The 16,961-nt window shown below is 44.6% G+C and overlaps 1 protein-coding gene and 1 long non-coding RNA gene across 6 annotated transcripts in view; one reads left to right on the forward strand and one right to left on the reverse strand.

Annotated features, from left to right (window-relative positions):
• Positions 1-39: 39 nt before the first annotated feature.
• LOC128905192 (uncharacterized) lies at positions 40-5,448 on the reverse strand. 3 transcript variants are annotated; one of them, XR_008464768.1, is made up of 4 exons: positions 5,326-5,448; positions 4,254-4,333; positions 2,418-2,714; positions 40-1,262 (listed from the first exon to the last, which is right to left on the reverse strand). It is a non-coding gene; the product is annotated as an uncharacterized LOC128905192 (long non-coding RNA). The 3 variants fall into 3 exon arrangements; XR_008464766.1 differs by lacking the exon at positions 4,254-4,333 and having other exon boundaries at positions 40-635; positions 1,136-1,262; positions 5,326-5,438; XR_008464767.1 differs by lacking the exon at positions 4,254-4,333 and having other exon boundaries at positions 2,418-2,544.
• Positions 4,681-16,961, forward strand: part of SEPHS1 (selenophosphate synthetase 1) — a 25,523-nt gene continuing 13,242 nt past the window's right edge. Inside the window, exons 1-4 of one of the 3 annotated variants that reach the window (XM_054190848.1) lie at positions 4,681-4,765; positions 7,808-8,069; positions 11,260-11,363; positions 16,631-16,738. In XM_054190848.1, the coding sequence (XP_054046823.1) occupies positions 7,877-8,069; positions 11,260-11,363; positions 16,631-16,738 (405 nt within the window). In that variant the 5' untranslated portion in view covers positions 4,681-4,765; positions 7,808-7,876. Of the gene's footprint in view, positions 4,766-5,120; positions 5,264-5,438; positions 5,612-7,807; positions 8,070-11,259; positions 11,364-16,630; positions 16,739-16,961 lie in introns of those variants that run through there. The other 2 variants (XM_054190867.1, XM_054190858.1) reach the window with 2 other exon arrangements.

Consider the following 16,961-nt stretch of genomic DNA (forward strand, 5'->3'; position numbering starts at 1 on the left):
ACTGCACTTCCTTAAACTGCTGTAAAATACAATGGAAACATTTAATAAAAGCTGCTAGGCAGGTACTATTTATTTGGCTTTTGATAAAATCTCACGTCAGAGACTATTAAAGCACCTTATCAAAGGTTAAAGGGGCAAAGTCCCCATTTGGCAACAGAAAACAAAGACGGGGAACATCTGCTCCTCGAAGCAAAAAGGAGCAAACACCGAGGCACAGCAGAGGCCACTACTGGCATCATTATTATTTAATACTGCTTATGTATTAATGAGACGCAGGAAGAAGACAAAAACGAGGCAAGGAAAGCCAATGATAGCACAAACTTACTTTGCTTTGTCAAAACAGAGAGGCGGGGGAAAAGCTATGCTCTGAGATTGTTTTACAACACGAGAAATTAAATTATCACACCAAAGTTCAAGTTTTCGTATCAAAAACCCCACCGCAATTGCATTTCAGACTAGGAGATTGTTTAACACATAAGGCCCTATGTCTGTAGATGTTAAGTAAATGCATATGTTTAAGCATATGACCAGCGCCACATGCCAGTGGAAGTAGTTTCAGTGCATTAAACCTAGTAACCATCACAAGTGGGGCTGAACTGGCTGGTCCCATTTTACCAGCCACTTCACTGGGAATTCTGCAATAAGAAAAAAATAAAATAAATAAATCACTTTTCCTGTCATTTCTTACCCTGGTTTTAATCAACAATATTTTCTCATGCTCTTGTGATGCCACAGTTTCTTGGTTACAAACATTGCAGGGGGAGGCTGCATTGTTTTATTTAAAAAAAGTTTCTGCTGACATTTAAGAAACAGAACAGGGAGAGTTCAAACGCTGATCATTTTGTAAACGAACGCCAAAGATGCAGAACCAAGCCAGAAGCCTACATGGACCAGAAATATTTCTTAAATTTAACCTGGATGTATACGCAACAAAGCACTTTGGCCAAAGTAATCTGAGGCGCTAATAAACAATGCCCTGAGTCATCCAAGGAAAAAAGACTGAGGAAACTCAGGATCTGCACCTGTAAAGGTTAAGGACATCTGTCATGTCCTCGTGTCAGCACAGGAGGGAGCCGGCTTTAATGTGACTGAGCGATCGGGCAGCAGCCAGAGGCTGCAGCACGGCAGGCTCTACCTTCTTTTCTTTTTCCTTTTTGCACTTCCTAAGGTGTGCAGAGCAGACCATTCTCGTGGCATCAGACCAAATCGCTCCGGATCATGGAACTTCTGCTGGAGATTTTGCATGCAGATAGCAAAAAAGCCTTTGGGGAAAAAAAAAAAAAAAAAACAACACACAAACCCATTTGATCATTTTTAACCCTAGAAAACCATTATTTAACTCCAGGAAAATGTTACATGAAGCAGGCAGTTCCAGCAGTGTGGGCTCTCCCCAGGGCTGCTGGATCCATCACTTGTCTTTTAGGGTATTGCTTGCGATCCTGCACCAAAAGCATGTTCCCCTGGATGCACAGGATTCCCTTTCTGATCCCACACATCCTCCAGCAGCTCTTTCAACCGTGGGGTCCCAGCAGAAGCATGAGGTACTTGTGTGCTGGGTGGCCTGAAGCTGCAGTGGAGCTGTGGCTTGCTGCTTCCTCTTGGCTTGTTCTGCTGGCAAAGCCGTTTTCCTGCCCGCTGCTTGCCCACGCAAAGACTCACCCCAGCACAGGCAGGAGGGACTGGCACACATGTCCACTGGGACACGTGCATATCCACCTGAGGATGCTCTGCCATCCCCCATGCCAAGAGGCATGCTTTTAATTAACAAATACAGGCAATTATGCACAGTGCCCACCTCCATATCCTGGTCCTGTTTAGTTTCAGCTCTAGATGGTCACATATGTACTGGTACTAATGGGCTGCATGGATACCCCTGCATATGTTTTCCTTCCTGGAGACCCTTTCCCAAATCTCTGTCTTCAGATGGAATCATCCCACCCCCAGAAACCATGGGAAGGAACAGGGGCAGCCCTGGCACAGCACCCGTGAGGCAGGTACCTCCATCCCACTCCTCCACATAACACAGGGCATGGGTCAGCGTCACAAGACCTCGCTACCTTGGCACAAATGTCCATCTGTTCATGTTTTCTTCTGATCATGCAACCACTTGGAAATCTGTTTGATTTTTTTCCCCCTGTATTAAAGAAGTAACAGTCTAGCCCTCACGGGTATGAGGAAAAAAGATGAAAATGTGATTAAATTCCCCCACTCATCCAAAGAAATGGGAAAGGTAAAAAAACTAAGTCAGGACTTAAAAATCAGCAGCGTTCATTTTTTCTTTTATCTTATGGTTCTCCTTATGTTTCATGATTCTAATTTTTTTTTTTTTTAATGAGGTGCTGGTAATAGAGGAGACGGCTAAAAGCTGGAGAAATGTTAGATCTGAGCATCTGATTACCACTTCTCAAGATACTTACGGATTTTTTTCCAGATTGAAATCATCTATCAAGGAGCACGCAGACGTGATATGAACCCAATGCTCAGCAAATCAGCTCGGATCAATGGCAATCAGAAGATCCTGAGATCTTCCACCCCCTCTCCCTCCTAGAGGGGAGAGGAAAACTAGTTCAAACTCCAGGTCAGGACTGTGGGTGCCGTGTCCTCAATTCATCTCTACTGTCAAAACCATCAATCAAAGGCGCCACGGCTGCTGACAGAGAAACAACTTCTGTGTGTTGAGCTTGTAATGCATTAGGAGAGCAACATGGAGGAGCCTGAAAATCAATTAATTATACAAATAATATTAGCGACTTCCTAAGATGGCTTGGTGCAGAGAGCTCCCATGCACCCCTGGTCCTCTGCACCAGGGTCCAAAGGCGCTACATTTGCTTGGAAATAAAGAGTAATTAAAATCCAGCAAGAAAAGCAACATTTTAATTTCTTCTCTTCCTGCTTGTTTTTAGGCAGGACTTTTTCAAAGACGGTTGCACAAAAGGCAGTCTTCGAATTAACAGGCAATCACTTAGGTACTTAATTGCAAATTACAAGAAGCGAAGTGTCTTTTTTACCTATTTGTCAAAGTGAAACTGGGCCCTATGCTATCCGTAACACCTAAATCCCCTCCTTTCTGGGGAAAACCTGTCTCACGTATAAACCAAGACAACTTTTAAGTCAGAATCATTTGACTTTTATCAGTTGGGAAAAGGCGATTTAGAAGCACACAAACCACTTCAAGGTAAAAAAGCAAACTGAGAAGATGCTGGAAATCAGACTTGTTAAAGATATGTCATATTCCAGTGATTTATATATTAAATGCATAAGAAAAAAAAGGGATGCTTTGCAAATCAGTGATGGAAAAGGGCTGACTTGGGCAAATACTTTCAGACAAGAGTATCTGTCTGGGCGCTTGCAGCTCAGAAAGCTAACTGCATCCTGGGCTGCATCCCCAGCAGCGTGGCCAGCACGGCAAGGGAGGCAATTCTGCCTCTCTATTCCACTCTGGAAGCTTCCAGCTCTGGGGCCATCAACGTAAAAAGGACAAGGACCTGTTGGAGCAAGTCCAGAGGAGTCCACAAAGGTGATCAGAGGGCTGGAGCCCCTCTGCTGTGAGGACAGGCTGAGAGAGTTGGGGTTGTTCAGCCTGGAGAAGAGAAGGCTCCAGGGAGACCTTATAGCAGCTTTCCAGTATTTGAAGGGGGCCTGCAGGAAAGCTGGAGGGACTTTTTACAAGGGCATGTAGTGATAGGACAAGGGGCAACGGCTTCAGACTGGAAGAGGGGAGATTTAGATTAGAGATCAGCAAGAAATCCTTTACTGTGAGGGTGGTGAGGCACTGGCAACAGGTTGCCTGGAGAAGCTGTGGCTGCCCCACTCCTGGAGGTCAAGGCCAGGCTGGATGGGGCTTTGAGCAGCCTGGTCTAGTGGGAGGTGTCCCTGCCCATGGCAGGGGGGTGGAACTAGGTGAACTTTAAGGTCCCTTCCAACCCAAACCATTCTACAATTCTACGGTTCTAAGGAGCAATGTCCTGGCTGTACAGGTCCTTAAACACAGCACAGCTTTCCAGGGCAGCACTGAACTCATCACCACCTGCTTCAAAACAAGATTACATTTCTTTCTGAAGGGTGCTCTAACCCATATTTTTGGGTAACAAAGCCACCAGCTGACGCACCCAGCCAGGTTGCGGCACTCCTGCTGTGGTAACCGCAGCCCTCCATGGGCCACACACCGATGGAGACCCTTAGAGATGACACCCGAGGGCTCCTCCGGCCCCACGGGGCCACGGTCTTGGCTCTGCATCCAGAAAAATACTCACGTTGGCCGAACTTTGTCACTGTCAAGTCCAATTTTGGACCTCGTTAAGCACACCTGACCTCCTCAGTGTTCTTTCTTGCTCTGCTTTTGGGTGCAACACGGACAAAACGTGACTGTTTGGGTTTTTTTGGTTTGGTTTGTTTTTTTTTGTGTGTCCACCTTCTGGGCAAAAATTCAGCCCAGCGGGAGGACCCGGCTGTGAGGAGCGTAAGGGTCTCCTCCGCACCAGCGACGTTTACCTCAGGAAATGCTCCCAAACCCAATATTTTTGGTTATTCAAGGACGATTACCTCAGAAAAAAAAAACCCCGAATTTCAGAGCTGCCCGCCGAGGGGGAGGGGAGGGAAGAAGGGAAAGGCGGGCGGCGGGGGGGGGGAAGTTTAACCCCCCCGTGCCCGGCGGCGGCATTTCTATTCAGGCGGCGCTGAGGGAGCCCGTCGCGCCCGGTGCATTGTGGGACTGGGCTGGGAGTCCCGTTCGCGGGAGTAGGCGGAGGGCGAGGAGGCGAAGCCGGTAAGAGGGAGACCTGAGGAGGGAGGGAGGGAAGGGAGAGGGAGGGGGGGGGGGGGGTGCAAGGCGGGGAGATTTAAAGGGGAATTCGCCTCCGCCGTTTACGCCGGGCCGGGCGCGGGGGGCGGCGCGGTACCGCCGGGACGCGGGCTGCCCGCCTGGCCCCCGGGCCCCGCCGCCCTCCCTCAGCCCGGCCCCAGGGGAAGGGCGGGGGAAGAAGGGAAGCGGGGCGGGGGGGGGGGGGTGTTTGATGGTGGTGTGTGCGCCTCACCGCGCCGCCGCCGCTTTAAAATGATCCGCCGCCGGCAACCGGCGGGTTAAATTTTTCGCCCGCCGACATATTTTTTTTCCACCCCCCCCCTTTCCCCGCCGCCGCCGCCGCTCCGTGAGGGAGAGGCGGCGGGGGGGGGGGGGGGGCGACGGCGGCGGCCCAGTAAGGGGTTAACCCCGCCCCGGCTGACATCTTACCTGCGCCCACGTGCGCCACGGACCCGCGTGGGGGTGTGTGTTGTGTGGTTGTGGGTGTTTGTGTGTGAGAACGGGAGGGGGGGAGGTTCGCTTACCCGTGTCCAGGCCGCCACCCTGACCCGCGGGGTGTGAGGACAAGGGGGCTGCGGCTCCTCTGCCAGCCGGGCTGTGCTGCTTCTTCGTCTTAGTCCTCCCCCCGCCGCCGCTGCCGCCTCCTCTCCGGCCGCACAAAGAGCGGCAGCGAAGGCCCTGGCTCGCCTTTAAAGGCAGCGGCTGGAAATTTAAGGTGTCCCGGAGCCATGTCTCCCCGCCGCGCTCCCCGGAGAAATGGTCGCCGCGGTCCCTCACCCCCTGTGTCCTGGGCGGTTGGGTTGGTTTTGGGTAGGTACCTGGCTGTGGTTCTTCCCCCCCCCCCCTTCCTTTTGCTCCTGTGCTCCCCCTCTCTCTGCTTTTGAGGCAGGCAAGGGTTAAACTTGTGTTTTTTAATATTTATTATGCCGTTCGTTTTAAAGTAAGAAGGTGCTTTCTGCTGCTGGGGAGGGATGCTCCAGGCTCAAACTTCACGCCTGCACAGGCTGCCAGCAGTCACACGAAACTTGGTTTTGCAAAGAAGGTTGTTCCCCTGGTAGTCTGCAAAATGCACGGCTGAGCGTAGACTTGTTGAGATCTTCATTAAAAAGTTACTGTGTTCTTGCACTGCGGATGTTTTCCGTTAAATAAAGTTGTCTTGTTGGTTCCAATATTTGTTTTCAAGCCGTGGACTGTAATTTACTGTGTCTTTGCAGTCCTCAAGGCTGCAAAAAGTTCCTGGTAGGCTGCGGCCTCTGAATCCTTTCCTATATAAGTAGGTAGGGGGTGCTAAGCATATTGCAATTACTAGTTTGATGAAGGAAAACGTTTCCCTTGTGGGACAAGCTGCTTTTTATAAATTTCTGGAATTAATTAGAATGAAGTGTTAAAAAAGAATGAAGAAAAAAAAAATAATTCCCTTCCTCGAAAAGCTTTTGTCTCCCATTTCTGTTGACAGGTTGTTTTCCAGACACTATCATTTTTTTTGGTTTGGGCTTTTTTTTTTGATTGCAAGTGCTTAGTGTCGTGCATTAGAAGACAACAGCTACAAACTGAATTCATTGCTCATCCAAGACACGTTCTTGTAGCTAGAGTTTGGATTACTGCCCGAGCCTGGGCTTTGGAAGATTTGTTTTAAATAAGTGCCACGCCTCCCAGAGAAGGAGGGAAAACACCGTAAAGGGGAGTTGGGATCTACATCAGGAGTTCTCAGGGAGCTTAAAACTTAAATTCCTACAAAGTATAGTCAATAAATTAGTAGACTTAACAGTTTATGGAACGGATGTACTTGTTAATAAGTCCTGTATAAGGGAAATCGGTTGCATAGTCTGTAAATTTCTTTCTTACATTTAGTACTGTCGAACTGAGCGAATACCAGTCACTTCCATTCGTTTTTTTGCTTTTCAGCTTAACCTCCTAATGATGTGACCATCAGAATCAGACTTTGTCAGCGATGCTGGTGAACTCCATTCTTGTTGTTAGGCAGGATCGTTGATTTCTAAGAAACTACCACAGACAGGTTGTTTTTAGTAATTCCTGAAAACTTCTTTTCTGAGACAGATGAATTGCGTTTCATCACAGCCGTTCCTGTTTAGAAGTCAGTGTCTCAGTTAGGCCTCTTATTAGTTTTGGAGTGTGGTGTATGTGAGTCAGAGTGGAAAAACGTTCTAAAATTAGATGTGCATTGTTAAGAATTTTATTAAATGAGTTGCATCAGTGTCTTTTTACATTACCATTTTAATGGGCAATTCTCTGTATTCTCAGTATCGTTAGTTGACTAAAAAAGGGCTTGAGAGGCAAGAAACTTCCACACTTTTATGTCTGCAAACGTACTAAAAGGTAAAGTGGCATGTTTGTAGGTAAACCAGTCTGATTCAATAGGGCCTCTTTGTTCTTCTGTTACCTGTACTAACAGAACACCCGGCTTGCGTTTTCCCCCAAGGAGAACAGGTGTATTGTGGAGTTTCAGCTTCTTACATCAGAACTGAAGCAGAGCCATTATTTGAAAAGCATCTTATTTTTGAGATTAATATGTTAATAGCTAAAATCACGACTCCGCGCTGAGCTGAGTACAAACAGATGTCTCTGCTGAACATGTTGCAGGATCAGGGCCCAGGTTGCTTTTTGGAAATCGGCCTCGGTGCTCTGGGAACTATTATTTCTTTCATTACCTCTCTGTTAAATGGGGTCGGTAAGTGTGTTAGATTCTTTTTTAAATGAAAAACTTATGCAGCATATCTGGAAAAGAAAATCATTCTCTGTTTTGGCGGGCATAGTTATAGTTTTGAATGTCGGAAGATAGGAAGAGAAGTCATTCCTTTGTATTAGAGAAATGAGTTGTGTGACATATGCCCAACTGTCTTAACAAGTGAACGATGTTGAGTGCTTTTCTCTTTTTCACTTGCTCTGTGTGGAACACTTGTTGTCTTGTAGGTTCTAGGTATTTCTAATGTTTGCAATTATTTTATTGGGTTTGTTTTGGTTTTTTGTTTGTTTGTTTTTAATTAGACTGATAAGCAGAGATTGTGATACCGTTGCTCTGGGGTGGGAAAGGCCAGCAGTCTGTGCGAGAGAACCATGTCTGTTCGGGAGTCGTTTAACCCAGAAAGTTACGAACTGGACGAGAGCTTCCGTCTGACCCGATTCACTGAACTGAAAGGTACAGGCTGCAAAGTGCCGCAGGATGTCTTACAGAAACTGCTCGAATCTCTACAAGAAAACCATTTTCAGGAAGATGAACAATTCCTGGGGGCAGTTATGCCCAGGTTGGGTAAGTGGTTGCTCCTCTAGACCTAAACCTGTGATCCTTCTGTTTGGTCTGCTTAGTGACGTGATCTCATTTGTGGTTTGTTTAATCAGTCTGAAAATGGTATGTTGTGTAATGCATACACAGCATCCAGAAGTCTGAAGTATGAATCTCGTGTTGTCATTTGTTGGCATCTGGAATAGAAGAATATTATTTTAATTATTTAACGTCCTGCAGTGCCAACAACTACAAAGTAAAAACAGTCAGGAATGCCAATCATGATAGGCACATGCTTAGGTGTTAGTCTCCTCCTCCCTTTCCCCAGTGGATGCTTTGCAAACTGAAGTTGTATCAATTACTTTCTGGAGTTTTATACTAATACGTTGCCTTTTGCAATGAATGCAATGAATTTTATGCCATTAGATGACTCACAGGTGACTCCCCATGACTTTCCCTCCTCTCCCCCCTGTTAACTGTGTCAGGGATAGTGAGCAAAATAAAACTTTCTCGCTTCAGCTGATGCCGGGAGCAGATTTCTTCACAGTTGTAATTTTTCCTTTAAGTCCTTTCATTATTCCCCACTCTAACTTTTTTGCTCACCTGTAGAAGCTGCCTGGGAAAGGCTGGCTTTCCAAGACCTCTGTGGTTTTGCCAGCTTCACTTTCTCTTTGGTATTTGTACAATGATGCAAGCAGTACTACCTGCACAAGCCACCTACATGGGGAACAGGGCAAACGTAGGTATTTTGATACCAGCTACTGTACCTAATGTTGATATAGATAAATTAATGTAGATAATGTGTTTAATGACACTTTTAATTCTCTTTGTCTGTTTACTCAGCCCTGCGTATTCAATCTCTACTTTGTAGCACAGAGTGAATTTTTTTCCTTAATTTAGGAATATCAGTGTAGCATTTATTCTGAAGTTATTTAATTATCAATTTAGTGTCCAATAACCTTATTTAGAATTATTTTAACATTGCCAATTGTCTATTAGCAGGCAAACAGGTTGCAGCCCATTATTCTGGTAGAGATTGAATTCAGTGAGAGATTAAGGAGCCCATGTTCTTGCTTAAACAATGGCGATCTTTGTATGAAATATCTAAGCAGCAATTGTGTGTGGAGCTGGGGTGGCACTATAATCTAATATTCCCTAATGAAGGACGCTTCCACCTTTTTTTATCCCCAAATTGCTATTTATGTGGGGTTTTTTCTGAATTAAAGAAGTTATTCACAACAGCACTTCAATGGGGCAAATTTCTAAAATCAGTAATAGTTTGTTTTAGATTTAATTATCTAGCTGTTGTTTTTTTTTTCTCTTACAAACTTACAGGCTCTAAACAGTAATGGAACTGCTAATAGATTTTTCTTCTCCAGCTATATGAAAAGGTAAAAAAGTAGACTAATGCCATCAATATGTAGGTGTGATGTTATGTAGCAGGAAATCTGTTAGTAATAGAAGGTGGAGAGTTCAGGTCTCTTAATATGCTTTTGTGGTGAGTATCCTTTTAACAAATATGTCTTTGGATAAGTTTAGGATATTTGCCTCTGATACCTTGTGCCCCAGAGGGATAGACAGGTAACTTTACAGCTGGTGCATATGCACCATACTTTTGGGATGCAGTCAAGAGGGAAATTGCCAATAGCAGACCCAGCCTCACTCCTTTTTAGTTCTGCAAATGGTGTCACCCAGAGCAATCTTAAATATGAGTATATAAATGTGAGTATACCTGTGAGTAAGAAACTGCAAGTTTGTTATTAATTCTCAAAGCTGTTCTGGACCTTGAAATCACTGTTTTCAGTCACTTCACCGAATGGATTCGCTTATTTAGTCAGTCGTTTTTTGGTGGAACCAAACCTCAGAAGGTCCATGGTGGCCCCTTGGCCTGTCTGTCAAGCAGGAGTTCCACTGAAGTTGTGGAAAACTGCATAAGTGAAATCAGTCTTGCAGGATTATGGCATGAATAGGTGAACTGAGGGCAAAACAGCTCCTATACGTGAGCCACTTCTCTGTAACTGCTTATATGCACATCCCTGGAGACACTGGACTTCGTGCACAGTAGCTTCTGCGGAGGATAAGTGACCCTAAATTACTGCTTATGATCTTTTGTCAGTATCCTTTCTCTTCTGAGACAAGATCTGCCTTTGTAGGCAGGAGAGACAAGATCCTCTCCACCTATATACCTACTGCCTGGCAGACGTGCTCTGTGTCCTCAATAGGACCTCAGATGAGAGCAGCTCGCTTTGTCCCTGTACAGGACACTGCCAAATACTGGCTTGTAGCTCTTGCTAGGTAGTGTGTTTCATTAATACATGGGGAAGAGTTACTGTGTGGCATCTCCTCCCTGAAAACTGGTTGTTTGAAGACTTGCCCTGTGAGTTATGCAGAGTAATTATCGGCGGCTTGTTGCCAGCCCAGGAAGGAGGCAAGCTACCTGCTGCTGCCACAAGGCACGAGGTTATCGACAGGGAGCACAGCTCAGCTAGAACACTGTGATTTGTCACCTGCTGCTTTTGTGCAGGCATCACAGCAAAAGCCCGGAGGTTTTAATGTCACATATTCTTGTTTGAAATACCCACCTTCAGGGAATAGGCTGTACTGGGCGTTGTGGTTTTCTCAAAGGAGTTTCCCTGTCTAGCAGATCATCTTGCCACCTTTCAGCCTCACAGAAGTAAGGTCAGGTTAACACAGTTGTAGAAGCTCCAAGTGGGTGAATCATCTTTCATCAAGGGCCTAGGCTGTGACTTGTGTTCTTTCTGTTTCTCCTAAGGGGAGGAAATGCCCTTTATGAGAGGCTATGTCCTTTTAAAACTGTCACTATGTTTTTACTGAGTTGGGAGTGGCAGGAAAGCCTATTTGCTTTCAACAGTATTAATTCACATAGTTCCTCTTAACTTTAAATGTATATACACACAAGCCCAGATGTTCTTAAAAGCAATGCACTATTATTATGCTGCAACAAACTGTAGAACATCGTAGTTTAGTTTTTGCTTTCAGCCATTTACGCTTCTGTGCTGTCAGGAGTTCTCATTCTTTGTTTGGTTTTCTTCTTATTTGTGCTACATGCTTTCTCTAAGGAAGGAATTTGCTATGTCTGTTTAGGCAGTATTGTGAGTTGTATTTCACAAACATGTTTTATAAATTCTCTTGTTAAGAGCAACAGGTAATTAAGGGCAAAGTTACTTATGTCACTGATGGATTCCTTTCTTTGCAGGAATTGGGATGGACACTTGTGTTATTCCATTAAGACATGGAGGTTTGTCGTTGGTCCAGACGACAGATTATATTTATCCTATTGTGGATGATCCTTATATGATGGTAAGTTGGCTAAATCTAGTTGTTAGCTGTATTGCTGATTTGATTTGTGCTTCTCACTTACCAATGTGATGGCAGTTTTGACCATTTCTTCTAGATGTGCAGTGCTAATTGTTAGATTAACTGCATTGAGAGTCTTTCCTAAATACATGTGAAGAGGGAAAGGCAGTCTCATCCTGTAGTCTTTTCCGTGTTGGCCAAGAATGCTGCAGTGCTGCTTTCTGTAGGTGAAAGTTGGGAGAACTGCCACCTTTAATTCAAATTTCCCTCCATCTGTTTTTCTGTGGGATTTGGCTTGAAAAGCCCAGAAGAGGGGTAAAAGAGCTATGTAAAGCAGCAGACAGTAAACTCCACTTACAAGCAGAACTGTGTTGTAATTGGCCTTTTTTGAGGTTCTGAAATAACCAGGTAACATGTTAGAACTGGAAATGCCTAAATGACAGTAGTTGGCAATAGCACCTGGCAACTTCAGAGTGCTTTGTGAACACCAATTTTCCCGTCATACTACCTCCACTTGCAGATGGATAAGTTAGAAATGACTTATTGGAAGTTGAGTGTGCTTGGACTTCAGTTGCTTCTTTGTCCTTATTTCATTTAGTCCGTCTCGCTAGAGATTCCTCTGCTGTTACATGTGGCGGTGATCAGTATTGACTTGAACAGAAGGTCATGGGGAAACAAATGAACTTCAAAAAAGGACTTAGTAAGCTTTAAGGACTTCTACAGGAGGTGTTAATTAGATGAAAGTTAAGAAATACTAAAATTCATGTTTCCTGTGATTTGAATATGACTCCTTTGCTTTAAGGCATGCTTTTACTGGTGTTTATATGATTGCACGCTGCTGTCGTGGTTTAACCCCAGCTGGCAGCAAGAATCAGCTTGCTCACTCCCCCCAGTTTGGATGGGGGAGAGAATCAGAAGAGTAAAAGTGAGAAAACTCATGGGTTGAGATAAAGACAGTTTAATAGATAAAGAAAAAGCCAAGTGCACAAGCAAAGCAAACCAAGGATTTCATTCACTGCTTCCCATCCGTAGTCAGGTGTTCATCTGTCTTCAGGAAAGCAGGGCTCCATCATGCGTAACAGTTACTTGGGAAGACAAATGCCATCACTCCAGACGTCCTCCCCTTCCTCCTTCTTCCCCCAGCTTTATATGCTGAGCAGGACATGACATGGTATGGAATATCCCTTTAGTCAGTTGAGGTCAGCTGTCCTGGCTGTGTCTCCTCCCAGCTTCTTGTGCATCCCCAGCCTACTCGCTGGTTGGGCGATATGAGGAGCAGAAAAGGCCTTGACTGCCTAGCAACAACCAAAAACACCAGTGCCCTGTCAAAAGTATTTCTCATCCCAAATCCAAAACATAGCACTATACCAGCTGCTAGTAAGAAAGTGAACTCTATCCCAACTGAAACCACAACAGTTGTTTGTTCTGTGAGTCCTGTCAAGTAGGTTTTGGACACGCAGTTTGAGATCGGGACCGACTCATTCTTTTTTAGCATGCTTGACCAGGTGTTGTGCACGTATGCAAGCATAGCTCCTTTCATTTCTGTTCCAGAAGAGCTCTCTTTCCGCAAACTGAGCAGCCAAGATCTGGACTGGCCTCTGGAGTATAGAGTTGTTCGGCTCTCCTGAGAAATTTGGTTTGAGTGGCTTGCTTTAACATTGTGTGGGAGCTCGTCAGGGACTGGGATATAAAAAAAAAAAAAAATAAAAAAAAAAATATGTGTGTTCAACTTCAGCCAAGAAACTCTTTTCTCACCTTGTAACAAAAACTTGTGAGAGTCAGCGTGAGAAGGCTGTGGTGAAGGAGGCGGCTTGTTTTGTTTGGAGATAGAAGGGGTTTGAGATGCCACAGGAGTGGATACATGAGTCCGTGCCCAGATGAGGTTTGGGCCAGTGTGGTAGGACTGGAATGTAAATTTGGACTTAGTCCAACTTTAGCGGTTGCATCATAGTTGCAGTCTATACTGTGATCCACCTGCACCAGCAACTGTAACCTTGGCATTTTCCAACTCTGAAGTCCTTCACTTTTCATTCCTAGTGAATGCCACTTCCTAATTTGTTTGCAGGTGTGTATGTCTTCTTAAAAGCTAACCGAGAGCAGGGCTTCTGTCACAAGCCTTTTTGCTGGTACTTGCAGCGATGATGCAGCAGGGCTAGAGCTGCCGGATCTTCTACTGGGAGCCCTATCTCTTGAGGACTAGAGTACCTGGGGGCAACAGAGGTTGTCGTTTTCTTGTGTGGATCAACATCAGCTGGAGGACAGCCAAATGCAATTTGCCTGGGGGTTTATGGAGGGTTGGTAAGAGCAGAGGAATGGTGACACTCAGGAATTTTGAGTTGGTGTCCAGGCTGCCCAAAGGAGTGTGCTCTGGACACTGTTCAAGGCAGACTGCCGCTGCCTTGCTTCTCCAACTGCTTCTTTCCTTATTTTTAGTCTAGATGCCCTCTGACCCATGCCTGTTTGTTACCACTCCCTGTTCTTGTTATCACTCACATGCAGTCCACACTGCACCTTGATCTTCTGCTCTTGTCTTCTTACCTAGTCAATTCTAGTCTGGTTTTGGGCAGATGTTCCCTAATTTAGAGTCTGTTCCTTTCTCTGTACGCAGTGTCTACCTGCAGCTCCTTATCTGATCTTTCTTCTTAGTTGGGGGGAATGGAAGCAAGGAGTGAAAGCCAGAAGTGCAAAGGGACTCCAAGCTGAGTGTGGTGACAGAAGGGATTAGAAAATGGCTGAGGAAGGCAAAACTGCATGTGGACTCAGCTGAACTTTGGATTTCTGCTTTCTCTCACTTTGTCACTGCCTATTTTAAAATGAAGTTCTGCAGTTACATGCAAAAGAACTCTTCCATCTTTTCCCCTTTCCCCTCCTCTTTGGCTTTGTTCTTGAAAACACTCAATCCATGTTGTCTGAAGTACCCCTAGGATGTACATCTGTGAAATCTGTATCCAGCATAGGACTTTTCCAATATCAAACCATTTAAGTGGAAAAGTTACAAGCAATTGAAAATAAGTTTCATAATCAGCATCAAGGGACTGGTACTGGCCTTCCTTGTCGCAGTTTGGAGATGCCTTTTTGAGTACAGGAGCTGGAAACTGGCTGGTCTGTGAATGGACTTCCTTCCCCCTCTGTTCCAGAAAGCTCTTTGGTGCTCTTTTAAGAACCTTCACTAAAGACTGGAGATGGGGGTCTGATACTTTATCCGTTACCCTTATAAATAGTTAGTAGGATTGTACATGCATTCTTGTGTTTCAGTGAGACTAAGTATACAGTCATGTAGCATGTGGGACCCAGCTAGGCTGGCCTCTGTGAATCCTGTCGTGTTTATCAGTCTTTGCAAGCCATGTATTCTTCCCTCTGCTACTTCAGACTTGCACTCCCTGAATTTGTTTCTGTAGTGGTTTTGCCAATTGGCAAAAGCAGTGTTAGGCCGACCTCTGACTATTCGAATAGAGAGCTGTTGTCAGTGTGGTTTTAAAAACCTATCTGTCATGCCTAAGAGGGCATAAACCATCAGTTTGCTGGGTAAATAGTGAAGATAGTAGACAATGGTTTGATAGTCCCCTTCGAGAAAAGGAAAATGGCAGGCTTTAGTGTTCTTAAACATCTGGAAATTGAACAGCCAATATTCACCAAAACATAGAGTACACAGCTCACTCTTAATAGTTTTTTTTTTTAAGATTATTTATAATTAAAACATATTGCAGTTTCAAATATAAGGGATTCCCCTGATGCCATTGGAGGCTCTTGAATTTATGAAAAACTGGATTATATTTAATTGTGATTTGGAGGTGTTATTTCATGTCATCAGTAGGTAAAGTAACTGCCTGATAATATAATTGTTGCAAAAATCCTGGATGTGTGATTAGGCTAAAGTTTTGGAGATGGTGGTTTAAATTCCTTTCCTCCCCCCCAACTTGTCTTCCAGCTAAAGTGTCTTTCTGTGGTCCAACTGTGTCAAATAAGCACGTTGTTGTTTTTACCATGGTGGTGTTGCCTCTGAACTTTATGAAAAGCACAGTTTTAAAATCATAAAACCAGATGTTGGTTACAGTTCTGCAGCTGCAAACCTAAAACAATTTTAATAAAACGTGTGGAGTTTTCCAGACTAACACAACAGCATTTGTCCTGTATTTTAAAGTTATCTTGACATCCGTTAGGGCACATCCTGAATCTTCTGGGATCAGGGAACTTGATGCCTCACCTGTGCTGGGTCTACACCTCAACAAACCCTGACTCAGATCCATTAGTTTAGTAAAATTAGGGTAGCTAAGCTCATGTGATGGAAATGGTCCCTTCTCAGTCCTGTCAGCTTTATGACTTCTTAGAGGAATCTTCAGCAGACGACCAGGTCTCTTGGACAATTTTTTGTTAAAGGTGCTCAGACACACAAAAGTCAATTAAAATGTATGCGCTGTAGCCTTGCCTTGTCACTTGAATGAGTGTCAGAGTAGACACATCTCCCACAATGTTCAAGTGGTGGGGGACAGACATCTCTCCTCAGTAGCTGTGCGTGCTCCTAAGCGGTGACAAGACCAGCTTCTGGGAACCCTAAGCTCCTTAATCCCCTGCACATGCTGTCTTCTGCAGACAGCTTCTTATTGACATCCTGACAGAAGCAGCACCCCAGTGTGGCTTTGTGCTGGCACAACTGTATCTTCTGGGTACAAGAGGACTCTTTGAAAAACTTGGGAGTGTAGACATGGTCTCCAGGGTAGTGCAGAGGAACAAACAGGTTTCTCAAGGTCCCTTTCTCCTACATATTCTGATGCAGAAGAGGTACAGCAATATATGCTTTTTGATTAGCTTCATTGCAGTTGTGAATTACATACCACCAATGGTCGTCTTTGTCAGCGTGTACAGTTTTGTGCTGGAATAAAGTTAATAGGAACGTATTGGATTAAGTAATCTGAGTTTGTTACCAAAGCTAGACTTTGTCGAGTTTAACTTCAACCTCTACGTTTAGGTATCCAGTCTAAATTCAGTGTGGGATTCCTATGTAGACAGTGAGAGAGTGGGTTGACCAAGACAGCTGGGATGAATTCTCACTTTACCTGTGGTGGAATTCTTACCTTCCCTCTTCTAGATGGGCAGGTTGCATGAAGTGGATCATACCATATATTTGGATGGGCTTCTTAATGCAGGAGACTGTGGAATAAACAGCTGTCCCGGAGTGTAAACTCATACTGGAAGTTTTGTTCATGGCAGGTGTTTGTCTGAGCGTTCATGAACAGTTCTGCAGATTTTATTTGTCTGTCTTTCTTTTTCAGGGACGGATAGCGTGTGCCAATGTCCTAAGTGACCTTTATGCTATGGGGGTCACAGAATGCGACAACATGTTGATGCTTCTTGGAATCAGCAATAAAATGACAGATAGGGTAAGACTTTTGGTACTTGCTTTTGAAGGAAGACCCAAACAGCAAAACATGCTTCGAATGTGTTTACCTTCAGTCTATTCTCTCCTCAAAGTTTGAACCCTTTTTAAAGAAGAGATGGTTTTATTGAATGTCGCAGTTCATAGTATAGTTCTTGCCTCATAAACATTCTGAGGTCACTTCTTAAAAGCTCAGTTTTCTGTGGCATTGTAATCTTCTGCAGCTA

The sequence above is a fragment of the Rissa tridactyla genome, chromosome 1 (assembly GCF_028500815.1).
Source record: "Rissa tridactyla isolate bRisTri1 chromosome 1, bRisTri1.patW.cur.20221130, whole genome shotgun sequence".
In the NCBI taxonomy this organism is placed as follows: Eukaryota; Metazoa; Chordata; class Aves; order Charadriiformes; family Laridae; genus Rissa; species Rissa tridactyla.